We start from the raw sequence: 16,564 nt of genomic DNA on the forward strand, positions 1-16,564 counted from the left end.
CGGCTTATGTTACATATTTATTCCTCTGAACTGTCTGTCTATGATGTTCATAAGGATCCAGTTAGTTTAATTCCTAAACCCGGAACCGCATTTAGAAGAGATGTTCAGTGCTCAGCTTCTCTTAAGTTCCAGTACATATGAAAAATACAAGGGAGTACTTGTAAACTGACTTCCTCAATTCATTATTCATCTCCATCTCTGGAAAGAGTCCTCTAACAAAAATAAGTTACATTTCAGACAAATAACAAACCAAGTATGTTTGAACAATTCTATATATATTTAAACAGTATATTATTTTTCATTTCTCCCTATGCAGAGAACCAAAGTGAGCATCTACACAAGTGACAAAACTCAGAAAAACTCTCTCACTCTTCTGTGATTCTGTCTCTTGCATCTCATTAATTGCATGACAGGAGATTAAAGTGGACATAAATATGAGATGAACATTTACATCCAAGATTGGAGTCCACTATTGAGCATAATCTAACATAAACAGCTTCTTGATATTTCTGAGCAAATTAAAGACCAAGAAGAACTACGAAGAACTACAACTTTGGGTTCATGAGAGGACTGATTTAAGTAAGATTGTTATATTAGCTAGGTACCTTTAGCAGGTGGTGGTTCCAATTTTGGAGGCTCACCAGGCTTTGCAGTCACAACTTTCTTCCTTGATTCAGGAGCTTTAAAGAAAATTATTTTAATTTTATCACACACATAATTAGATTCAAAAAAGAAAAGAACTTTCTAAAAAGTCAAAAAAACCCAATTAATACCATTGACATAATAGAAAGACAAGAGATGATACAAAGCTAAGATTCTGGCTGATTAACTGTTTAGAAGAAGTCAGATGATCTGTAGGAAGCACAGTTGAACTAAAACCCATGTTCATATAGCAGCACCAGCAAATTATTGCTGGGGATTCTTTTAATTTGTAAGAACATGCTAAAGAGAGAAGAATTATGTTAAGGATAGAAGAATGCATTAATTCAGTTAAGATTTTTTTAAATAAATAGATTTTTTCCACAGCTATTGAAAAGAGCCCATGTGAACTGACTTAGCGTAACACTGGTAAAAAAATCATAAGGGACTGAGCATTAGCAAGGCACACCATTAGAGTGATAGGAAATTAGAAAAGAAAAAAAAAAAAAAAAGAGACCTAAAGTGATATGTTTAAAAGCATGCTTTTCAAGATTCATCTGCATAATGTAAAATGATTATTTGCTTGAGTTCCCACTGTTAACTGTTGTTTCACGTGGTTATACCTTTAAGTAGTTCTTTAGCCATTTTAATATCTTCTGTTGGTGGAGTAGGTGGTGGTGGTTTTCGCTTTTCAGGGATCTTCTTTTCAGGTTCAGGTGCTTTAAATAACATTAGGTAGATTTAGTATAAATTTATTACCACAGTAGTTACCCAAAGAGTAATGTACAAATTTAAAGAAGGTAATTTCAAATGGAGCCAGTGAACAAATCTCAGTGTATTAAATGGGCGAATGAAACAGACTTAGGTTATTCCTTTGTAATACACACACAATACAAATAGCCAAGTTGACTTAAAAAAGCATGTTAATAACAGGAGAACAAAGGTGGGAAACCAGATGACAGGAAGACTTCTGTTGGCATGAAACAAATTGAAAACATTTAAAATAATCTGTATGCTGTACTTAGAATTAAGAGATCAGAACTCATTTCCAAAACATAATAACAGAGGAGGAATTACACAGAAACCTACAACATACAGGTACACGTGAGAAGAACGACACAGGAAGAACAAAACACAGTAATGAAAGAAAGGTGTCTGGCAGCCTCTAGGTAGGTACTTGGTATACCTTCAACTGGTAAAGCAGCTTCTACTTTTGCAACTGGAATTTCTTCTGTTTCTGGAGGCTCAATCTCCTTTACAATTTCGTATTCTTTAAAGAATATTGACAATCGGTGTAAGTTTCCAATGATAAGATTGTTTCACATGAACAATTATGTCACTAAAAAGCAAGCTACTCCCACACACACAGACAAATACATGTCAGGGTAAGTAATGACTCAATATCTGCTATCTTTGCAGTTAATGCATGCTTTTGAAAAACTATTCTCTTTCTATGTAAGAATGAATCAGGGTTGTGCAAAAGATAGTATTTTTATGTGTAGTAAACATTAAATTTGTGGATAAGTTATTGTAACTGGAAAGAAAAAAAACTTCAATGCTCTCAATTCATATAAGATTATAACAGTAATATAAATACTAGGGTTTTAGAGACTCAAATTTATTGGGAATGTATTACTATCTTAAAGAAAGACAAGCTTTGTTAGGAATATCCTGTGTAGGAGCATATGTCACTTAAAAATATTTAATTTTGGAAGTGATATTTTACTTCCAAAAATGAAAATATAATAGTAGATACAAGAAACATAGACTGGTATCATCAAAAATATGAAAGGAAAAATTTACAAGCATTACAATGAGGAAAAAAGGACATCTATTTTAAAGCTTATGTTGAGAAGAACAGGACAAAGGGTTGTCCTTACAGTAACAGCTATGATGGCATATACCTTCACTTGGTAGTGGTTCAGGTATTTTAGGAACAGCAACCGGTACTCCCTCCTCTGGGAAAGGCTTCTTGGGCACATCATGCACTTTAAAAAATATTAATTCCTTTTATTTGTGTGTATATAAACATACATATGAAATATAAAAAAAGACAAAGATACCTAGCACACAGAAAATCACAGTGAGTTACAGAGGTCATAACCATGAAAGACAGTTTCTGCTCCAAACGGTCTTTCCCAAGGTAGTCTACACAGAATTGACACATTTTATAGACTCAAAAATCACAGAATCACAGACTGAACAGGAATCACAGAAAATTAACAGATTCACAGAATCACAGAAAATGAACAAAGAAAAGACAGAATAGAAACATTCTCAGGAGATGCCTCCTGGCAATGTATACCTTTGGTTGGAGGAGGCTCCGGTTTTTTTATTTCTGTCTTTTTAGGTGTTGTAAGAGGCACTTTCTCTTCCGGAACAGTTCTCTCTGGCACATCAGGTGCTTTAAAGATATTAGTAGACTTTCATTTTTGTGCACATTAAGATACATATATATACAATAGTGGAAAGTGCGAAGACTAAATAGAGTAACGCATTCAAAAAATGACATGTGAAATTTTAAGTGACAGATTACTCTGATACCCAAAGCACCTCATATGTCGGTGAAGCAAGTGAAAAAAGTATTCAGAGAATAGAGAAAAAGAGAAGCTAAGTCACTGATATATGTACCTTCAGCTGAAGGAACTTTATGTTTTTTAAGAACAGGCACAGGTTCTGGTTTCTTAGGCACAGCCTCCAACACTGGTTTCTTGGGCACAGCCACAGGTTTCTTTGGTGCAGCCACAGGTTTCTTGGGCAAAGCCACAGGCTTTGGGTGAACATCCACTGGCACCTCCTCTTTTGGCTCTTCCTCCTCAGTCACCTCAGACACTTTAAAGATATTAGTTCTCTTTACTGACTGACTTAAAGTTCAGGCTAAAACAAAGACAACACGACCAAATGCCACTCACACCCCTCCCCACGGAACGCAGAGGGGCAAAGTGCACTCAGTGCTGTGGCAACCTGGGGGGCATGGCTGGCTCGATCAGCACACCACCCTATACCTTCAGCTGGAGGAGCTTCTGGCTCTCCAGGCTCAGCAACTGGTGCCACCTCTTCTGCTGCTTCCTCCTCCTCTTCCTCTTCTGGGACCTCTGCCTCAGGCACCTCGGGCACTTAAAAGATATTAGTGGGTTTCATTTTACATTGGTGAAATGACATGCCGAGTAGGAACAAAACACAGGGCAAAAGACACAGAACATCCCAACAGCCAGCTCAAAACCTCACACACAAACACCACTGTTTACCCAGTATATACAACATTGAGAGTCTCAGACAGGAATCAGAGACAGGCCAAGAGAAGGCAGGACAATGCTTAAGAGAAGAAGATTAACGATCTGCTTTGTTAAGTTATCCATGAAGACAGGTACCTCTGGGTGCTGGAGGCTCTGGTGCTTTGGCAATGGCCACAGGTACTTTTTCCTCGCGAGTAGCCTTCCTGGGCATCTCAGGTGCTTCAAAGATATTAGTAACAGTCAGTTTTACACATTAAATAGAAAGATGAACAATGAAACACAAAACTAGAGATGCACTGCCAACAGTAACCAAACCGATCTCACGGTATTGACCCGTGTTCCACTCACTCACATACAAAACTCAGGCGTGGGCACAGACACAGACACAGTGGTGATGCCAAGTAGGTTCTGTGAGAAAACTGCTGCTGTGGTAGTACAGCTCGAGGCTGAGGTGTGAATTAGGATACATCCTGCTCCCCTCAGCAGCCTTCCCTCCCTGGGAGGAGAGACTGCCACCCTCAGCCCTGCTGGGATCCAGCTCTTCCCTGGGAGTAACCTCAGCCCATTTCTTATCTGCTGTACATTCTCATGAAGCTGCCAGTGTTTTGCATTTAGCAGTGTGGGCAGTGACAGAGAGAGGAACGCAGTATTTTTCTTTTGTCACTATTTCCATCCTACTCCGTTTCCAATCTTTTTTTATGTTTTTCTTTTTTTAATCCTAAGTACCTCTCTTGCCTGAATGCTCATATCACTGTGGCAACTTCCACAGCCTGTATGGTCCATTGGACTTTGTAACCATTTCTTTTTCTTTATAATTTCTAAATTATCAGCATTTTCATGTGCATTTCTCAGTAATAATTTTTTTTCGTTTTGAAAGATTCATGTCTATCATATACATTAACTGAGACTGCCAAAAGAGTCATGGATACATTCACTGTGTCAGTTTAAGACTACAGAATTGGGCAGTAATCAGGAAAATAATATGATCAAGTTTTAAAATATAACATTTTAGTATGTGCTGATTCAGAATATGAAAACAAAACAGTAAATTTAAAATCACTTTTGGGCTGTTTACACAAAATCCTAGATAATTGAATTCCTAACTGATACGCAGCACATAACATAGAAGTTTCAGGTAATCACAAACAGACAGGATAACAGACATCAGAAGTAACATGTAAGACAGTGAGAAACAGTTTCTTTCAGGTTGATGCACAGGGTGACAGGTACCTCGAACTGATGCAGGTTCTGGCTTTTTTGGCACAGTTATGGGTGTGGGCTCTTCCAGAACACCTTTCTTGGGCACCTTGGACACTTCAAAGATATTAGTATATTTTAGTTTTGTGGGCACTACAGATGACTATGAAACAATAAGACAACCAATAATACATGCACGCAGTTTTCTTTGAGAAAGCATTGTGGTTACATTTAGATATAAATTATGCTTTGCTTCAAATGAGCAGGGTGTCAAATATGTCACTCAGGAGACGGGAATTTTGAGTTTAGTTTCTGTTTCTGAGTCAAGGCAGAAATGCAGAAAACATATGTCCTCTCTGTAACGCCTGATCAGAGACTTATTTATGGAATCCTACTGTATTTGAGTATCAGTCACATATCATTCATGACTACTTTGTCACTGTAACATAATTTTTTTAGGAAAGGAACTTTTTCTTTATCATTACCACTTTTTTCCTATTAATTATTTCCATTCTTTACACCTCCTCTCCACTGTCAGTTTTCCAGAGTTCCTGTCTTTTAGACTCCTTTTTTTTTTTTTACAGAAATATATACTTCCTCTCCTCTCTTTTGTATTATATCAATGACCCTTTCATGTGCTAATAAGATCATTAATAGACATATCCAGTTTTTTGCTAGCAAATCTACCTCATACACACTGGTGTTAACTTACATTTAAAGAGGCAGAGAACTGATACTGCTGCTGTCATCCAGCAATACAATCTATTAGAAAATTCAGGGAGGCAACTTTATGTTACTTAAACTGAATACTTGTTTGCAGGCTTTCTTCAGAACATGCTATTCTGTTTAAACTAAGCATTCAGTAACATTTAATTCTTAAACTTAACAAAAAGTTCAGAAAGTTGCAGATATTTCTTTAAGGAACTGAATCTGGTTTTACTGTCATGATTTAACACTCCACATTGCACTTCATATTTCTTATGCATCTATCTCTGATAGGTCATCACCAGAAAAATTAGTTCAACTTAAGTCCAGAAGAGCATGATGTTTCTTTCTAATGATGATACTAATAGTGATGACATGTACCTTTGGCTGCTGGTGGTTCTGGTGTTTTGGGTACAGCAACGGGCACTTTTTCTTGCGGGACAGCTTTCTTGGACACCTTGAGCACTTTAAAGATATTAGTTCCTGTTAATTTGACAGTTAAAAAAAATACAAAATACGATAACACGTGATAAAATCAAAGAGTTTAGATATTTCTAACACTGTAACATTCCTCTTGTGACAGGTTGGTTAGTCACATATTCAAAGATAGGCACAGCAGAGGCTGGGGTAGAGAACACATAACAAATCTTCCAAAAAAGAAGGCATAACAAATATGAATCAATACACTAAAATAAAAAAGCAACTTCCCCAAAAATATATACCTTTAGCTTGTGGAGCTTCTGGTTTCTTTGGCACAGTCACAGCTTTCTTGGGCACAGCCACAGGTTTTGGAGGAACAACCACTGGCACCTCCTCTTCTGGCTCTCCCTCCTTGATCACCTCAGGAACTTTAAAGATATTAATTCCTTTTACTTGACTGATGTAAAGGTCAGTAAACAGCCAAATGTAAATAGCAAGGCAAGAAAGTAAACCCTTGATGGACTATAAGATAGTCCTCTTCAGGCAAGTACTCCTTCAGGTGGAAGACTCCCAAAAAAGAGTCCAAGTACGCGCTTATGAAAGAGTACTTGCAGACAAGTCCCAACCTCCCTGCTCCTGCAGGCATATACAGGCACAAACAGACACAACACAACCAAATGCCACTCACACCCCTCCCCACGGAACGCAGAGGGGCAAAGTGCACTCAGTGCTGTGGCAACCTGGGGGGCATGGCTGGCTCGATCAGCACACCACCCTATACCTTCAGCTGGAGGAGCTTCTGGCTCTCCAGGCTCAGCAACTGGTGCCACCTCTTCTGCTGCTTCCTCCTCCTCTTCCTCTTCTGGGACCTCTGCCTCAGGCACCTCGGGCACTTAAAAGATATTAGTGGGTTTCATTTTACATTGGTGAAATGACATGCCGAGTAGGAACAAAACACAGGGCAAAAGACACAGAACATCCCAACAGCCAGCTCAAAACCTCACACACAAACACCACTGTTTACCCAGTATATACAACATTGAGAGTCTCAGACAGGAATCAGAGACAGGCCAAGAGAAGGCAGGACAATGCTTAAGAGAAGAAGATTAACGATCTGCTTTGTTAAGTTATCCATGAAGACAGGTACCTCTGGGTGCTGGAGGCTCTGGTGCTTTGGCAATGGCCACAGGTACTTTTTCCTCGCGAGTAGCCTTCCTGGGCATCTCAGGTGCTTCAAAGATATTAGTAACAGTCAGTTTTACACATTAAATAGAAAGATGAACAATGAAACACAAAACTAGAGATGCACTGCCAACAGTAACCAAACCGATCTCACGGTATTGACCCGTGTTCCACTCACTCACATACAAAACTCAGGCGTGGGCACAGACACAGACACAGTGGTGATGCCAAGTAGGTTCTGTGAGAAAACTGCTGCTGTGGTAGTACAGCTCGAGGCTGAGGTGTGAATTAGGATACATCCTGCTCCCCTCAGCAGCCTTCCCTCCCTGGGAGGAGAGACTGCCACCCTCAGCCCTGCTGGGATCCAGCTCTTCCCTGGGAGTAACCTCAGCCCATTTCTTATCTGCTGTACATTCTCATGAAGCTGCCAGTGTTTTGCATTTAGCAGTGTGGGCAGTGACAGAGAGAGGAACGCAGTATTTTTCTTTTGTCACTATTTCCATCCTACTCCGTTTCCAATCTTTTTTTATGTTTTTCTTTTTTTAATCCTAAGTACCTCTCTTGCCTGAATGCTCATATCACTGTGGCAACTTCCACAGCCTGTATGGTCCATTGGACTTTGTAACCATTTCTTTTTCTTTATAATTTCTAAATTATCAGCATTTTCATGTGCATTTCTCAGTAATAATTTTTTTTCGTTTTGAAAGATTCATGTCTATCATATACATTAACTGAGACTGCCAAAAGAGTCATGGATACATTCACTGTGTCAGTTTAAGACTACAGAATTGGGCAGTAATCAGGAAAATAATATGATCAAGTTTTAAAATATAACATTTTAGTATGTGCTGATTCAGAATATGAAAACAAAACAGTAAATTTAAAATCACTTTTGGGCTGTTTACACAAAATCCTAGATAATTGAATTCCTAACTGATACGCAGCACATAACATAGAAGTTTCAGGTAATCACAAACAGACAGGATAACAGACATCAGAAGTAACATGTAAGACAGTGAGAAACAGTTTCTTTCAGGTTGATGCACAGGGTGACAGGTACCTCGAACTGATGCAGGTTCTGGCTTTTTTGGCACAGTTATGGGTGTGGGCTCTTCCAGAACACCTTTCTTGGGCACCTTGGACACTTCAAAGATATTAGTATATTTTAGTTTTGTGGGCACTACAGATGACTATGAAACAATAAGACAACCAATAATACATGCACGCAGTTTTCTTTGAGAAAGCATTGTGGTTACATTTAGATATAAATTATGCTTTGCTTCAAATGAGCAGGGTGTCAAATATGTCACTCAGGAGACGGGAATTTTGAGTTTAGTTTCTGTTTCTGAGTCAAGGCAGAAATGCAGAAAACATATGTCCTCTCTGTAACGCCTGATCAGAGACTTATTTATGGAATCCTACTGTATTTGAGTATCAGTCACATATCATTCATGACTACTTTGTCACTGTAACATAATTTTTTTAGGAAAGGAACTTTTTCTTTATCATTACCACTTTTTTCCTATTAATTATTTCCATTCTTTACACCTCCTCTCCACTGTCAGTTTTCCAGAGTTCCTGTCTTTTAGACTCCTTTTTTTTTTTTTACAGAAATATATACTTCCTCTCCTCTCTTTTGTATTATATCAATGACCCTTTCATGTGCTAATAAGATCATTAATAGACATATCCAGTTTTTTGCTAGCAAATCTACCTCATACACACTGGTGTTAACTTACATTTAAAGAGGCAGAGAACTGATACTGCTGCTGTCATCCAGCAATACAATCTATTAGAAAATTCAGGGAGGCAACTTTATGTTACTTAAACTGAATACTTGTTTGCAGGCTTTCTTCAGAACATGCTATTCTGTTTAAACTAAGCATTCAGTAACATTTAATTCTTAAACTTAACAAAAAGTTCAGAAAGTTGCAGATATTTCTTTAAGGAACTGAATCTGGTTTTACTGTCATGATTTAACACTCCACATTGCACTTCATATTTCTTATGCATCTATCTCTGATAGGTCATCACCAGAAAAATTAGTTCAACTTAAGTCCAGAAGAGCATGATGTTTCTTTCTAATGATGATACTAATAGTGATGACATGTACCTTTGGCTGCTGGTGGTTCTGGTGTTTTGGGTACAGCAACGGGCACTTTTTCTTGCGGGACAGCTTTCTTGGACACCTTGAGCACTTTAAAGATATTAGTTCCTGTTAATTTGACAGTTAAAAAAAATACAAAATACGATAACACGTGATAAAATCAAAGAGTTTAGATATTTCTAACACTGTAACATTCCTCTTGTGACAGGTTGGTTAGTCACATATTCAAAGATAGGCACAGCAGAGGCTGGGGTAGAGAACACATAACAAATCTTCCAAAAAAGAAGGCATAACAAATATGAATCAATACACTAAAATAAAAAAGCAACTTCCCCAAAAATATATACCTTTAGCTTGTGGAGCTTCTGGTTTCTTTGGCACAGTCACAGCTTTCTTGGGCACAGCCACAGGTTTTGGAGGAACAACCACTGGCACCTCCTCTTCTGGCTCTCCCTCCTTGATCACCTCAGGAACTTTAAAGATATTAATTCCTTTTACTTGACTGATGTAAAGGTCAGTAAACAGCCAAATGTAAATAGCAAGGCAAGAAAGTAAACCCTTGATGGACTATAAGATAGTCCTCTTCAGGCAAGTACTCCTTCAGGTGGAAGACTCCCAAAAAAGAGTCCAAGTACGCGCTTATGAAAGAGTACTTGCAGACAAGTCCCAACCTCCCTGCTCCTGCAGGCATATACAGGCACAAACAGACACAACACAACCAAATGCCACTCACACCCCTCCCCACGGAACGCAGAGGGGCAAAGTGCACTCAGTGCTGTGGCAACCGGGGGGGCATGGCTGGCTCGATCAGCACACCACCCTATACCTTCAGCTGGAGGAGCTTCTGGCTCTCCAGGCTCAGCAACTGGTGCCACCTCTTCTGCTGCTTCCTCCTCCTCTTCCTCTTCTGGGACCTCTGCCTCAGGCACCTCGGGCACTTAAAAGATATTAGTGGGTTTCATTTTACATTGGTGAAATGACGTGCCGAGTAGGAACAAAACACAGGGCAAAAGACACAGAACATCCCAACAGCCAGCTCAAAACCTCACACACAAACACCACTGTTTACCCAGTATACACAACATTGAGAGTCTCAGACAGGAATCAGAGACAGGCCAAGAGAAGGCAGGACAATGCTTAAGAGAAGAAGATTAACGATCTGCTTTGTTAAGTTATCCATGAAGACAGGTACCTCTGGGTGCTGGAGGCTCTGGTGCTTTGGCAATAGCCACAGGTACTTTTTCCTCGCGAGTAGCCTTCCTGGGCATCTCAGGTGCTTCAAAGATATTAGTAACAGTCAGTTTTACACATTAAATAGAAAGATGAACAATGAAACACAAAACTAGAGATGCACTGCCAACAGTAACCAAACCGATCTCACGGTATTGACCCGTGTTCCACTCACTCACATACAAAACTCAGGCGTGGGCACAGACACAGACACAGTGGTGATGCCAAGTAGGTTCTGTGAGAAAACTGCTGCTGTGGTAGTACAGCTCGAGGCTGAGGTGTGAATTAGGATACACCCCGCTGCCCTCAGCAGCCTTCCCTCCCTGGGAGGAGAGACTGCCACCCTCAGCCCTGCTGGGATCCAGCTCTTCCCTGGGAGTAACCTCAGCCCATTTCTTATCTGTTGCCATTCCTCGTGAAGATGCTGATGTTTTGCATTCAGCATTGTAGGCAGTGATGTGGTGAGGAACATAAATCTCATCATCCTTAGTATTTATTTCCTTCATTTCTGTTCTGTTTTTTCAACTCTTTCACAGTTTAAGTGTGTAGGGGCTTTTGACATAGTGAGCTTTCAGGGCTTCTATATTTCTGTATCTAGATAGTGCATTTGGCGAGGCTAAAAGGGATACCTGCAGAATGAGTAACTTTCCTTGCTCTCCTTATCACGTGATGAAAAATTGTCCTGCACAAATACAGAAGATCTGATGGTCTTGTATTTAGTAACCATGTGCAACTCAACTGTAAATTTGCAGAACCTGCTTTCTTGGGTTCACATGAACTTAGGGTTTGAAATAATTACATCAGTGTATGACTACAGACATGTTTGTTTCTCATATGAAGTTTCCCCACAGAATGAAGACTATCCTGATCTACCAAAAATTTGAATAAGCACTGCATTTACTACTGAGTTTGGAATATCTGTTACTTGGCATCTAGGCCCAGATCACATATGCCCAATTCTTAAAATACTTTTTTCCTGTCTAGATATGCCTCTCTTTTTACCTTGGGACTTCTTTTCTCATAGCCACTTCAGTCCCTTCACAGTCCATTGAACCTAGCTTTTGTCCCTATTCTCTTGGAAGTGATCAGTTTCTATGTTTGGTAGGGCTTTTTTGGGTTGGTTGAGCTGCTGTGTTGTTTTTTCTTTGTGTGTGTGTGGTTTTTGTTTGTTGGTTTGGTTCGCTGTTTTGTTGTTGTTTTTTTTTTTTAATATTGCTGTGTCATGACTGTGTCTGGTTGTTACAACCACACAATAGGACAGCGTTCTTAGTGGTTAAAGAAACACACTTTTTTTAAAAAGCCCATTTAAATTACTTGAGATTCTGGGCAAAATGATAAAGACAGAAGTTTACATTAAAACTCCAAGGTAGAAATCACTTTCCCGTGTATCTTCTCAGTTTTTATATATAGAATTTTAGATCCTGAACACATATAAAGGAGGTTGGGACAGTCCCTAGTATTCTCCGTGTATTTGTCATTGTGATAGAATGTCCTGAGTTGGAAGGTACCCACGAGGATCATCGAGTTCAACTCCTGTTCCTGCATATGACAGCTCCACAGTTCATGGCATAGAATTTGTACACAGCACAAAATGTAGTCACTTCAGGTAATCACAAACAGACAGGATAACAGACATCAGAAGTAACATGTAAGACAGTGAGAAACAGTTTCTTTCAGGCTGATGCACAGGGTGACAGGTACCTCGAACTGGTGCAGGTTCTGGCTTTTTTGGCACAGCTACAGGTGTGGGCTCTTCCAGAACACCTTTCTTGGGCACTTCAAAGATATCAGTATATTTTAGTTTTGTGGGCACTACAGATGACTATGAAACAATAAGACAACCAATAATACATGCACATAGTCTTCTTTGAGAAAGTGTTGTGGTTACATTGTCATCAGTTATGCTTTGCTTCAAATGAGCAGGGTGTCAAATATGTCACTCAGGAGATGGGAATTTTGAGTTTAGTTTCTGTCTCTGAGTCAAGGCGGAAATGCAGAAAACATATGTCCTCTCTGTAACGCCTGATCAGAGACTTATTTATGGAATCCTACTGTATTTGAGTATCAGCCATGTATCATGCAAGATACTGTGCTGTTTTTGGCAGTCACTGTCATATTTTTACTTGTCACTTGGATATTATCACTATTTTTCCTCTTCAAGTTGACTTTGCCTTTCTTTTTCTGTCTTTGTACATTTCCCCTCTTTTTTGCGTCACACATTCTTTCCTGTAATAGTCTAATCTTCCATTCTAATCACTACTGCTTATAACTGTTTCTTGTTATGTTCATTTAATTTATTTCAATGCTTTAAATATCACTGCGAGGTGGTGCTTCACTTGAGGAATGGCGTCATATTTCAGATCGAGATAATCTGGTGGCACAGGCAATGTTTACTTCTCTAGCCAGTGCCTGGGACTTTGTAAAGGAAATGAAATTATGCAGCACTGCATGTGTCTATGGTGTGTATAGTTTTAGGGTGTCTTATGTACTTTTTTTAGTATTTGAATCAAAGTCTCTTATCCTGATTAATCTCAGAAAATAAATGCCTCTTACAGGAGGCAGTGAATTAGGTGTTCACAGGAGCTTTACAGCTCTTCAGTGTTATTCATACAATGTAACAACTTTGCAAATCAGAGTGGAGAACGTTGACATATGATCAAAATACAGCAAATTATAATTAACAGCTTAAAGAGAAGATTCTGCTTCTGGTTCATGTTGCTATCCATGGTAACACAGGTACATAGAGATATTTGCAATTACTTGGCTCTATGTACGGAAACTGCTATTCTCTGCTGAAACCTTCATTTTCTGCTTATTTCATCCTTTCTCGTAGAATCACAACATTGTTTAGGTTGGTAAAGACCTTTAAGATCATTGAGTCCAACTGTAAACATAGCCCTACTAATAATCTGAGCAACAGTTCTTGTTAGAATCCATAAATTTTTGGGATTTATTGGTAGATAGGAGTTCTTCCTGATTTATCGCTACAGCCTAAGAAATCAAATCTTACCTCCTGAACATTTTGAATATGTCAAAAAAAAATTACAAACAGCAAAAGTTTGGATGTTTTTAGTTCAGGAAACATTTGACACCCCTGCACAGCAATTCATATTTGGTACATATGTCTCACATTTTAGATACCAGAGCATATACTGAAAGATCATTTTAAAATGAGATTAATAAAAAAAACCCCAACCCCTCCTTATGACCATAATCATGGTGGCATGTACCTTTAGCAAGGGGAGCTCCTGGTTTTTTAGGTACAGCAATGGGCACTTTCTTCTCTGGGACAGCCCTCTCAGGCATCTCAGGCACTTCAAAGATATTAGTGCATGTTATTTTATAGTTACAGTTACAGTACAACAATACAGAGACTGAAACACAGACAACAGAAATGTTCTGAAGCAACAGTCTGGCACATACTCATACTTGGTGTGATTTGTTTAGTAAGCATCATTTAAAATCTCAGGTTCGAAATGACAGACAGAAGAAGTTAAGATAATACTTAAGAGAAAAAGATTAGGTGTGTTTATCATGTAGTCATGATAACATGTACCTCTGGCTGGTGGAAGTTCTGACTTTTCAGGAAGAGCTGCAGGAATTTTCTCTTCTGGGACAGCCTTTCCAGGCACTGCAGGCTCTTTAAAGATATTAGTATATTTTAGTTATGTGTGTTAAGCTTTAAAATATGCAGTGAAACATAATATACTCATAAGAAGGAAAAGAGATCCTATTCATAAGAGGTACCTTTAGGTCGTGGAGATGCTTGTTTTTTAGGTATAGCAACATGCTCTTGCTTTCTAGCCAGCTTAGCTGATGTTCGTTCCTCAGGTGCCAAAACAGGCTCTGGTTCTTTGGATGCCACTTCAGGCTTTGGTTCTTGAAGTGCTGTAGAGGGCTCTACTTTGTGGTATACTAAAATTGGTCCTGGTTCCTCAGGCACCACAACAGGTTCTGACTTGCAGGGTGCCACAACAGGCTTTGATTTTCTGGACACTGCAATATGTGTTGATTTTTGGAAATCTGCAGCAAACTCTGTTTCTTCATATGTTACAACAAGCTCTGTTTTTTGGGGTTGCACAAAAGGTTTTATTTTGGGGAGCACCACAACATGCTCTGATTTTTGGGTTGATGCAACTGTCTCTGATTCCTCAGGTGTTCCAGTGAGCTCAGGTTCCTCAGTGGCCATGAAGGGCTCTTGTTTTTGCGGTTCCACAATAGACTTTTGTTTTGAGGGCATCACACTACGCTTTAGCTTTTGGGGTGGCACATCAAGCTTGGATTCTTCAGGTACCATAACAAACTCAGGTTTCTCAGGCACTATAACATGCTCTGATTTTTGGGGTTCCGCAACAACCTTTTGCTTTGGGGGTATGGCACCATGCTTTAGTTTTTGGGATGGCACATCAGGCTTGGGTTCCTCAGGTACCACAACAAACTCTGGTTTCTCAGACCCCACAACATGCTCTGTTTTTTGGGATGCCACAATGGTTTCTGGTTTTTGGGGTGCCAAAACAGTCTTGAGCTCCTCAGATGTCAAAACTTGCTCTAGTTTTTGGGGTGCCATAACAGGCTTTTGTTTTTGGGCCACTCCAGCAGGTTCCGGTTCTTCAAGTTCTATCTCTTGAGGCCTTGGTTTTGGAGGCCCTGCAATGGGCTTTGGTTTTTGGGAAACTGGAACTGGTACTTTCTTTTCTTGGAAAGTTGTCTTGGCCACTTTATGTACATAAAAGATATTAGTTCTAAATTTAACAACTGGATAAACAATCATGCCAACTTTAAGTGAAGCATAAAACATAAACCCACAATTGTAATTAAAATATTAAAAACATATCAGGTTTCAATCATTTGTGTTGGCCTTTTTAAGGATGAATATACCACATTTTGACTTTTCTCCATTTTCTCTCAACCGTACCTCTCTTCCTCATGTCCCAATATACAAGTACACACATGCACTGATAGTGTAACTTCAACTGTAAGTGAAATCCATGGTAATTATCAACAGAATGGACAGGACAAAAGATATTAATAACATTGCAGGTAATAAGCTGAAGACTCTCAAGAATTAGCAGTGATAGCATCTAGTTTTTCTTGGTGGAGTTTCTGGGATTTCAATTAGACTGATATCTTCTGCTCTTAGCTACTAGAATGGGTACTTTCTTTCTTCTACTATTATCACTTTAAAGATGTTAGTTGTGGTTGTTTTCATTAAGCCAAGCAGGTAGAATAGATAAGAATAATCCAAAATAGTAGAATTGAAGCATAAAATACAGGCAATTCAGACATCCAGGATTTGTCACTATTCTTCAAAAAGAACCCCACATGTCTGTTTCACACACATATGCAGACACAAAGAACAAGCCTAATCTGGAATCTCAGAAAAAAGAAGGCATAGAAAGTGACAGCGTTAAAGATAAAAAAATATTGGGTTTGTTATTTTATCAGTATCAAGATTTACCTTTCTCTGGTAGAGGTTCTGGTTCTTCAGCCACAGCCTCCGGTTCTGGAACAACCACAGGTTCTGGTTCTTTAGGCACAGGTATTTTCTTTTCTGGAACAACTTTCTTCAGCACCTCGGGTTCTTTAAAGATATTTGTTTGCTTTACTTTCAGGAATTTGAAGAATAAAAATTGCAAAGGCAACAATAGCTCCAAGGTGAAAATTGTAAAACAGCATTAGAAAAAAAAAAAAGCCCCTTATAAATAACCCGTGTTTTTTAATCTTGTTTGATGCACACCATTAATAGCTATTGTTGCTTACTGGGCGCTAGTCACAAATGAAGACAACGCAATCTGTAACATTTATAAATATTAGAATATTAAAAAAAGAGGATAACACAAACTTTAGT

General features: G+C 38.9%; 1 protein-coding gene across 4 annotated transcripts in view; it reads right to left on the bottom strand.

The window, feature by feature from the left end:
* Positions 1 to 16,564, bottom strand: part of TTN (titin) — a 246,538-nt gene that overhangs the window by 108,660 nt on the left and 121,314 nt on the right. For 3 of the 4 annotated variants that reach the window (XM_071811135.1, XM_071811134.1, XM_071811133.1), the window contains 18 exons: positions 16,175 to 16,297; positions 10,313 to 10,423; positions 9,834 to 9,959; positions 9,493 to 9,576; positions 8,440 to 8,523; positions 7,345 to 7,428; positions 6,979 to 7,089; positions 6,500 to 6,625; positions 6,159 to 6,242; positions 5,106 to 5,189; positions 4,011 to 4,094; positions 3,645 to 3,755; positions 3,271 to 3,471; positions 2,945 to 3,043; positions 2,544 to 2,627; positions 1,826 to 1,909; positions 1,263 to 1,358; positions 606 to 680 (listed from right to left, as the gene is read on the bottom strand). In XM_071811135.1, coding sequence (XP_071667236.1) covers positions 606 to 680; positions 1,263 to 1,358; positions 1,826 to 1,909; positions 2,544 to 2,627; positions 2,945 to 3,043; positions 3,271 to 3,471; positions 3,645 to 3,755; positions 4,011 to 4,094; positions 5,106 to 5,189; positions 6,159 to 6,242; positions 6,500 to 6,625; positions 6,979 to 7,089; positions 7,345 to 7,428; positions 8,440 to 8,523; positions 9,493 to 9,576; positions 9,834 to 9,959; positions 10,313 to 10,423; positions 16,175 to 16,297 — 1,851 coding nt within the window. Of the gene's footprint in view, positions 1 to 605; positions 681 to 1,262; positions 1,359 to 1,825; positions 1,910 to 2,543; positions 2,628 to 2,944; positions 3,044 to 3,270; positions 3,472 to 3,644; positions 3,756 to 4,010; positions 4,095 to 5,105; positions 5,190 to 6,158; positions 6,243 to 6,499; positions 6,626 to 6,978; positions 7,090 to 7,344; positions 7,429 to 8,439; positions 8,524 to 9,492; positions 9,577 to 9,833; positions 9,960 to 10,312; positions 10,424 to 10,678; positions 10,763 to 12,417; positions 12,493 to 13,946; positions 14,031 to 14,272; positions 14,357 to 14,463; positions 15,433 to 16,174; positions 16,298 to 16,564 lie in introns of all 4 variants that reach the window. The other variant, XM_071811136.1, reaches the window with a different exon arrangement.

Source organism: Patagioenas fasciata, chromosome 7 (assembly GCF_037038585.1).
Source record: "Patagioenas fasciata isolate bPatFas1 chromosome 7, bPatFas1.hap1, whole genome shotgun sequence".
NCBI lineage: Eukaryota > Metazoa > Chordata > Aves > Columbiformes > Columbidae > Patagioenas > Patagioenas fasciata.